Source organism: Egretta garzetta, unplaced genomic scaffold (assembly GCF_000687185.1).
Source record: "Egretta garzetta isolate BGI_Z169 unplaced genomic scaffold, ASM68718v1 scaffold69, whole genome shotgun sequence".
NCBI classification, from domain to species: domain Eukaryota; kingdom Metazoa; phylum Chordata; class Aves; order Pelecaniformes; family Ardeidae; genus Egretta; species Egretta garzetta.
Window position 1 is genome coordinate 1,943 of NW_009260790.1, and position 9,395 is coordinate 11,337.

Sequence of the window (9,395 nt, forward strand, 5' to 3'; positions counted from 1 at the left end):
CTAAATGATTCTATGAAAGAATAAGATTTTGAGTTAAAAACCTGCTTCTCGTCTTCAGCACAGTCGAATCCTAGAAACCTGAGTTCATGTGAAATCTGTAACTCACCTATGGCTCTTATCGTTGAATTGCTCTTATTAGGTACCTTACTGCTGAAAATAATAATTGCAAATATTATTGCAAGCGGCAGGGACATTGCAAACAGAAGTGCAGAGATTTCACTGATGTGAGCTTTCTTGCCAAATGTTTAATATTGCTGCCTGTCACCTAAAATCAGCAGCAAAGTTGTGCTGCGTTTGGGGGAAGCCGAAGCTTTTCTCAGTACCAGGTGAAAATTCCATTGCTGGGGAGATTTCTGCTTCCCTTTTGTTATTAAATCGCGGGTTTACGGGTGGGGAAGCACTTCTGGGCAGAAAGGGCCACGGTAGTGTGTCATTCCTGGAGGGAGGAGAAGGCTTTTCAAGGGGAATAACATTTGCCTAGCAACGGGATACAAAAAGGCAGGCAGAAGATCCATGGCCTGTTCCCTGGCCTGACTTTTTTACTGGACCTTGGGCAATTATTTGCTTGGGATGCATTTTTAAGGAACTCAAGCGTCTGAAGATGTGCAGAGCAGCTACTGAAGTCCACAAGAGAATTTGGACAACTGACACCTGCTAGTTTTTATTTGAATTCCTGTATGTTTTTTAAAAAGCCATCAGGGTTTCAGTATCTTGTATCGTGCCTGTATCTTTCAACAGTCTGAACAGGTTTTTCAGAGCTCTTTATTTTCCAAAGGTTGCAAATCTCTCCCATTCAAAACTGGGGTTTCAGTGACTAGGGAAGGTGTTGAAAGCAAAATACTTTGAAATACTAGCCTTGTGGCCGTGGAGCACTTGTAAATCTGGCCTCAGAACACTGATTTTCCAAGGAGCTAAGTGTTTACAGTTTTGACTTGTAATAAGATTGTGAATGCTCAGCACTTTTGCAAACCAGTCCCTTAAATGCCTTCTGCCTTGGCGCCTTCCTCTGTGTAACCAGGGAAGAGTTGGCCATCTCTGGAGCGTGTTTGGAGATCTGCATTAGGCATCTTTGCTTACAAAGCACTGTTTAACAGATATTTGCAATGAAGCTTTTCTACCTGCTCATCAGGAATGAAGGGATGGGAAAAGTGGGCAGAGGATGTGTGGCAGCTGGGCTCAGACCGTGACTCCAAGGCCATTGGCTTTGGCCATCAGGGGAAAACCTCTTCCATTTGCGCAGGCAGCTTGGTTCAGAGGATCAATAAAGTGCCTTTAGTGTTTAAAGCTGACTGTCTAAGTAAAATATCTCTGTGGTGTTGTCTGCTGTTACTGTTTTGGTTGGGCGAGAAGGGCCGGATGGGTGCTGGGAAGGCCAGACCTGGAGTAAATTGCTATTTACGCTTCTGGAGGATTTGTAAAGAACTGCTCTCCCCACCCTGGTTCGGGCTGCAGGTACAGCGAGGGACATGCGGGTCACAGCTGTCTTGTTCCGCCTGCTCCTGGGGCACCTGAGCTGCTCTCACCCACTGCACTGGACATACAAAGGTAATGAAAGACGCGGCTGGTTTGGGGTTGCTACCGACCGCCGGCTTGCTAGAGCCACTCCCATCCTTTTTGTACTGCAGAAGCAACCCTCAGCTTGACTCTCATTCCCTTAGTGAAAGATCTCCACAAAGCAGCTCATTTATTCTACTTTATTGATGCCTGTGTGTCTTGAAAGCGATTCCCTTCAATGTCACCCCTTTGTACTCCTTTGTGTGCTTAGGACACGTTGGCAGACCAAGGAGGTTCAAACAATGGAGAAAATCTTTGCAATGTGTTAGAATAAAAGCTGCCCTTTGGATGATCCTGGAAGGAAAAGCTTTAACTACTGCCTGCTCATTATTTCATTGTCATATCTCATGCGATACAGATCGCTAAGTAGTGCTTATTTATGTATTTATATATTTTGTGACATTTTATCCGATTTTCATTTGTTTTGGGAGAGTGTTTGCAGGGCTCGTTGAAGGAAATGACAGTCCTTTTATGATCTTCACTGGGCTGGGAATCAAGCTAAAACAAAGGATATTGTTGAATAGATACAATATTGCAATTAGCACACCAAGCTCTTTGCAGAAGTTCTCTCTGGATTTGCTTTTGGCCAGGCTGTCTGCATCGCCTAAGCCCCCCATATTTAATCCACATCAGGAAACAAATGCCTGCAAACTGACATCGCTTAAATGAAATAAAAAGAAAAGAATTGGCAAATAGTGACAAATCCCCAAGTGTGGCCATAATGATAATAATTTGAAAATTAGGAAGATGAGGAAGTAGCTTTGAACTATTTTCTTTTTAAAACAATCACCTCCCTTTCCAAACCATCTCCGCAGGATTTGAAGTCAGCGAGTTCAACGCTTACACGATAGCTATTCCATAGCTCTGGCTCTGTTTGCCTCAGACAGTCAGGACTCCGACATCCATCAGGATACTGCAGTGCTGGGGTGAAGAAGAAAAGGTTTCCATCCTGATCAGCCGTCACAGCCATGACAGAGATGGCATTAAAATGTCTAGTTATGCTTTAAGTCCTAAATATAGCGCTATGGAGAGGGCAAAGAGCCTTGAAGGGGGTCAAGCGTTCGTTTATTGTTTCAGCAGCACCCAGACCTCTGCAGGAAAGATTCAAATTAGGGCTGAGAGGCTTAGAGCTATTGGAAAAATGATAGCATCCAGCATGCCAGGCCTCCGACGCATTTGCTTCCTCCATAGGTGACCACAGGAGGTTTTTAGAATTAAATACTTGCAGAGATGATGAGCACGTGCAGGTGAAGTTCGGACTTTTGGGGTTTAGCCCCATGTCAAAGGTTTGTGTCTGAGCAGAAAAAGGAGCTAGTATTAACTCTTAGTGGTGCCTGTAGGGGCTGTTAGGCCTGGGGGCTGAAGTGGCATCAAGAGCTCAGGGCAATCAACTGACTCCTGAAATTGGGGCGCCCCGGTCCTATTCCACAGCAGCAGCCGTCTCACAACAGCAGTGAATAAACCTCATTATGCGTTGTGTGTAAAAAGGGGGCACGGGGGAGAGGCACAGCACTGCGCACAGGAGCGGGGTGGGGTTTAATAAAAATACACCCAGGACATGAAAGCCACCCCAGACCACTCCTATCCTAGCAAACAGGCAGATGGTCCCATTTATTTAAACCATTTCACTCCTATTCTTCTTTTGTTAGCTCTCTCCCTAGTTAAAAAGAGCAAATTGTCTGCCAGTTCCCGATCCCAAACAGACTTCCCACCTAATGCCCTGGTCCTATTCACTCTCACAGTGGTTGAGAACCTGATTCCACACCTTTGGCAGCTGAGACTCATTTAAATCCCCATTTCTATATAAACACTGCTTCTCATTCAGTGGAGGTTCAGTCTCCTGCGATCAGTAAGCTATTACTGCAATGCAGGTTTCTTATTTTGCAGCACAGTTGTCCTGCAGACAGAATAATGTGTATTTTCACACTAGGGAAGGCAGAGCAATCTTTTATTGCTGCAGCTCCTGGTGTTATAACGACCAGATTGACATGCCCTGCTGGCAAATGAGGTGAGTTTTCTGACTCCTGAGCTAGCGGCTGTTCTCACCATGCCCTAACAACCTGCTTTGCTTCTCCTCCATGCAGAAGGAGAGCTGGATGAAGAGCACTGGGGGAAGCACTTTGCAGACTGTGCTGGCCAGCACCAATCTCCAATTGACATCCAGAGGAAAAAAGTGAGGTACAACCCCCAGTTACTGCAGCTGGAGCTGAGCGGTTACGATGGGCCTTTGCAAGGGGACTTCACAATGACCAACAATGGTCACTCTGGTAAGACTGGGGGGATCCTTCTCAGCACCTACCTAAAAAGAAGAGCTGGTCAAGAAGTCATTGCTGACAAAGGAGCAGCCCAAAACAGAAATCAGGGCATACAGCTCAGGGAGTTTATTTGGTCCTGCAGCAGCTCTGGCTGTCACCTTTCCGTCAGAAGCTCTAAGGCACAAGGAAGCAAGCGCTGCTTGTCCCCATCAGCCCCGCTTTGCCCCCCGAGCCATGGCTTGGTGCAGCATGGAGCATTACACAAGCAGCACCCAGGCCCCCCCAAGCCATTTCCATGACAGCGGATGATGCTGGTGACAGGGAATGCTGGCAGCAAAGCCAAGCCAAAGCCTTACATTTTTGAAATGCAGATGTCTTTAATGGTAGGTCTGTCCTTAAAACCCACCCCATTTATCCACCCCTCCTTGTTAGCATCCTGCACTGGTGAGTTCAGGCTTCTGTGCATCATACTGGCTGTAGTCCTGCAGCGCATTCCATGGGAGAATGAACGAACATACCTTCCTACTGGGACAGCTGATGGAAAAAGTACCTGAACCTGACAGCTTTCTGCTTTTAAGCTATGAAGCAGGCTGTGGGGCATCCTCTGGAGGTTTCACCTGGGCAGCGTAGCATGTACTTACCCCATGGTGTTTGGGGCATAAAGGAGACTTTACGAGTTCAGGTATGTTCCCAGCACACACAGGATAGGAGAACAGTGCCTGTGTGTTCATCTCAGCGCTCTGCCAGACCTAGAACATTATCACAAATCTTCTGTAGCCAGCAAGCGACACCAGGCTGAAATGCAGTGGAATGAGCCAGCTTTGCTGTAGGGGTGGGAAGTTTTTTCTTCCCTGTCTGAGCAGATGTCCTGGGAGGATGTCAAGCTCATGACAGTGCAGGAACAGGCCATTTGTTTCAGCTGATTTAAATGCTATTCACAGACAATGCCTTTTTTTTGGTTTTGGACTCACCTTACTTGGCTTTGCCATCTCACCTCATTTTGCTCCCCTGGTTTTGCTGTTTTCCCCAGTCACACAGGAAAGCTCTCCAGAAACACACACATAAACCAGAGAAATAAAAGGCAGTTATTTATATAAAATATAAAGATATTTTCTCTGTTAGACATTAAAAAGGGATAAAAGGCAGCTAGAGCATTACAGATTGACCCTTTCCTTCAGTGTACTAGAGGACTGCAGGACTGTAGCAGTGAGCGGGATTTGGTGCATGCCGACTTCTTTCTGCATTCCGAAAATGCATCTTTAGCCCCAGTGCAATAAGAGCTAGAATTGATAGGAACAGAGAACTGCAAGTCTGCATGTAAGGTTCAGGTAGATATAGGTCACACAACGTAAAACACAGAGGAGAATCCCTCCCTTACAGTCAGAAGATTGGTGTTTCAGGTCTCGGGAAGGGAAGCTGAAGCACAGCATGGGTTAAAAGCTTTGCCTTTGGCCACACAGTCTCAGGGCAAGGCTTATAATGTAGGAGGTCCTGGATTCCCCTGCTGCGGTCTGTAATTCATTGTCTAAATAATTCATCAGCTGGTACTGCTGGGGTAATGCTTTTGGACTACAGATGAGTAACAGCCGCAGCGGGAAGGGAATGAGTATTTTTGGGAAGGTGTTTGGAACATCAAGCTGGTAGCTCTGCAATCCCATGTGACAGTCCTTTCCTCCTCTCTGTAACAGAGAGAAATACAGAGCGAGGGCAAGGGAATGAAGGGATGAGAGACGTTGTGCCTTCAGAGACAGACTGTTGTGATTGTATTGCTAAAAATCAAAATTACTGAGTACTCGTGTTTGTCACCCACACAAGCTCAACATTCAGTTCGAAGCTCTCGTGTCAGGATTGCTACCCTGGCTGCCTACAGACTAATTCCTGCAGGTTTGGCTTTCACAACTCTGACTGCTCGTGTGCATTTTCCTACTCTTGTTCACATCAAACCAATGATTTTCTGATGCAGGGCATTTTAGAAAAGCACAAAGGCAAAATGACTGTCTGTATTCACAGCTCCTGTGAGTCAGGTGAGGTTTTCCGACTGGCTTCAGTGAGATGGGACAGGGTAGCAACATCTCTCAAGGAAAATATTGCATGGGGCCACATCAGAAAATCTTCAGCAGATCTGAAGGGGACAGGAGATGGATTTGTCAGCAGGACTCTCCTTACAGGCTCTCAGGAGCTGGAGACCAAGGGTCTCACCTAAGAAACCAGCTACACTTTTTCTCTAGTTGTGTAATTACCAGGCTAAACCCCACCTGATAAAGCCTGTTTGCAGTAGTGCAGAGTGTCTGCACAAGGAATTTCCACCTATCTGCCACACCTGTGCAGACGTACTCACACAGATAACCTTAGGTTAATGAAGCCTTTGGTATTGGGCATTTGGGCTTTATTTTTTAAACAGGATTGGTCCTCTAGTAGGTAGTGAGGACAGGCACAGCTCTGGAAGATTAAAACATCATCCATGCAGGGTGTGTGCAGCTTCCTCCAGTAGCAGATTTTTCTTAGAACTGGGATCTCAAGTGTGGCTTTCATTAACTCGTTAACTTAATGGCCTCTAACACAACCACCTCAGCAACCAGAGATGGTAAAATAGGCTGGCTGCACATGCTGTAATCCATAAGGCAGTAAGGGACAAAAGTGCGAATTGCAGAGCAGAAACACTAGAGAAAGGCGCAGTTGCATTCAGTCACTTGGTTAATTCCTATCCCCCTTCTCTTCCTTGGAAATAAACTAGTTAACAAATCTGCACAGAGCCCTGCAAGATGCGATGTTCTATGTGAGACGTGAGCATTAAAGCACTTTTATTAGTGCCTAAGGAAAAACCCAGAGCTGCTCAGATGGAAGAAAAGGCTGCAGACACAGCCAGTGCCCAGTCGTCTTTGTGCCTGGCGTGGTCGGTGATGCACAAGCCTGAGGTCAGGGAAGATTTTAAGCACACTCAGCTTTAAGCTTCAGTGGTTTTCCTTGCACGCTGGAGTTCATTCCCTGAACACAACTGTGCCAGTTATTTCATAGGGGGTGTTAGTGGCAGAAAGCACTAGGCACCGCAAGCATAGCTACAGGAATGGGCCTGGCTGTACCCATTGCTATCTCCAATCCTGTTTTTCAGTCCAGATTCATTTGCCACCCACCATGCACATCTCCAGAGGGCTCCCAGGCCTCTACACAGCTGTACAGATGCATCTGCACTGGGGTGGCCTGGACCTGGAGACCAGTGGCTCTGAACACACCATAGACGGGATGAGATACTTTGCAGAGGTACGTGGGAACAGGCTGGAGGGAGGGTGCGTTGCAAGTCTCGCAATTGGGAAGTTGGAAGCTGCAGCCCCCAATGCCTGCAGGAAGCAATGCAGAGGCAAGTGGGAGAAAAGGGGCTCCTGTAAGTGCAATACAAGGTTGGTGCAATGCAAGGGCTGAGCCTGACGGTGCTGGCACAGAAGACTAAGAATTCTTAAAGCCATTGCAGTAGCACTAATATCCTTCACAAATGGAGTAGTTCCTCCACATTCGTCACAAACCTGTTAAACTAAAGGTCTGTTTGGCTCTGCTGTGAGGCACAAGCCGCAGGAATTGGGATGGTGACTCTCCCTTCAGTTGGCACTGGGTCCTTAAAGGTCCGAGGAAGCCATTTATCACTTCTTGCTCAATGACCCCATCTCTCCTCTGACAGCTGCACATCGTCCATTTCAACTCAGCCAACTACTCAAGCTTCGAAGAAGCCAAGGACAAACCAAATGGATTGGCTGTGCTTGCCTTCCTGTATGTGGTAGGTTTGATGCCCAGGCTGGTGAGCAAGGCCAGGCTGTAGTCGCTATTTATACTATAATCACAGCCTGAGCAGGTCCAGGCACAAGCAACCTGTATTAGGTTTGCACATCTAGCTTAGGGGATGATGCCTGCGCCAGTTTGAGGAGGCTGTGCTGCAGCGGGGCTGTTCTCCCCTTACGTCCTGTGGGGCTCACGCAATACCAGCCCATACCACTTGGGAGCCCCAGAAAAACATGCCCCATAAAAAGTACAGATGGATTGTCAGGTGTGGTGGCAGCTGGGTTTTCCCTGCTGTACTTCAAGGCCTTGCTCGTATTTGCAAGTGGGAATACTTGATTTTGTGTGCATTTAGAAGTGGTGAAAAAGGATCCTTGCAGTTCACTCTTCTACCTGAGATCTACGTGTCCGTACCTTATCACGCCTAGGATTGGCCAGCCTATTAAAAGACCTGCGACAGTATTTGTTCTGTCTCTCCCAACTCATCAATTAGTCCCCCAGGCTGATTAGTAGTATAGGACAGGCAGGTCACTAACCTTTCGTTCAAGTCTCTATCCTGTGTTTAGGATGGGCACTTCGAGAATACCTACTACAGTGAATTCATTTCCAAACTGGCAAAAATCAGGTTTGCAGGTAAGACCTGGGAACGCCTTTCTCCACCCTTAATATTCTCAAAGTCCATAAGCATGTACTGGGTCTGGGGACAGACATTTTGCTGCTGCTTTGCTTGCAATTATGTGGCCAAGCATCCTCAGCCATGCACAGCTTCACACCACCCCTGCCCACGCATCTCCGACAGCAGCCCATGCAGCAGGGTGGCGTGGAAGATGCTCAAGGCAGCACTAAACATGCTCCTGGTAGGTCTATGCAACACACCCCAGCACCACCAAATACCGGCTTCCTACGCCCCTGCAGCCTGCACCTCCAGGCACTCGCGCACCGATGTGCTCTGCTTCCTGGGAGGGCCAGCGCTCCGGGCAAAGGGATTTGCCAAGCCCAGCTCTAACACCACTCTCACCTTTCTCTTTGTTTGCCATTAATTGTTAATATTGCCTCTGTTTCCTTTTGAGGTCAATCAACAAAGCTCAGTTCTCTGGATGTCCAAGCCATGCTGCCAGAAAACCTCTCGCACTTCTACAGGTACCAGGGCTCACTAACAACCCCACCTTGCTCCGAGAGCGTGATCTGGACCATCTTTCATTCTCCGATTGTCCTGTCCCACACACAGGTAAGCGATGGCTGTTTACCAGACAGAGCAGCTTCTCTTTCCTCCACACTTCACCTTTCCACACAAGTTTCCTTTTCTGTCCTCCAAAGATTTTGGAAACAGCCTGACAGAGGAGCTAATAGGGTATTTCTCACATAGGGCTTTTGGAGCAGACCCCTAAGCAACTGGAATTGGTTGGACTTGATGATCTTAAAGGCCTTTTCCAACCTAAATGCTTCTCTGACTTACAGGCGGCTGTAATGATGCCGTGATGCTACATCGCAGCAAGGGTCCGTCTGTACAGCTGCCGTTCACCTGGGCTCTGGTGAGCAATAACAAAGCCATCAGCTCAGTTAAGCTCAACTATATTGAAGCACTATAAAAAGGAAGAGACCAGTCAGACTCAACAAGGCAAAAACTATTGCAAGACAGTCCAAAAAACCCGCCCCAAACCCTCAAAAATGGACATCATCTATCTGGACTTCTGCAAATCCTTTGACACAGTCCCCCACAACATCCTTCTCTCTAAATTGGAGAGCTATGGATTTGATGGGTGGACTGTTTGGTGGATAGGGATCTGGCTGGATGGTCACATCCAGAGGGTAGTGGTCAAT

General features: G+C 47.3%; 1 protein-coding gene across 1 annotated transcript in view; it reads left to right on the plus strand.

Moving 5' to 3' along the window:
- The first annotated feature begins 1,490 nt into the window (after positions 1 to 1,490).
- The window catches only part of CA6 (carbonic anhydrase 6), an 11,439-nt gene continuing 3,534 nt past the window's right edge, over positions 1,491 to 9,395 (plus strand). The window contains exons 1-6 of the mRNA XM_009646497.1: positions 1,491 to 1,545; positions 3,639 to 3,821; positions 6,919 to 7,067; positions 7,480 to 7,575; positions 8,141 to 8,207; positions 8,645 to 8,802. Of these exons, the coding sequence (XP_009644792.1) occupies positions 3,800 to 3,821; positions 6,919 to 7,067; positions 7,480 to 7,575; positions 8,141 to 8,207; positions 8,645 to 8,802 (492 nt within the window). The 5' untranslated portion in view covers positions 1,491 to 1,545; positions 3,639 to 3,799. The remainder of the gene's footprint in view (positions 1,546 to 3,638; positions 3,822 to 6,918; positions 7,068 to 7,479; positions 7,576 to 8,140; positions 8,208 to 8,644; positions 8,803 to 9,395) is intronic.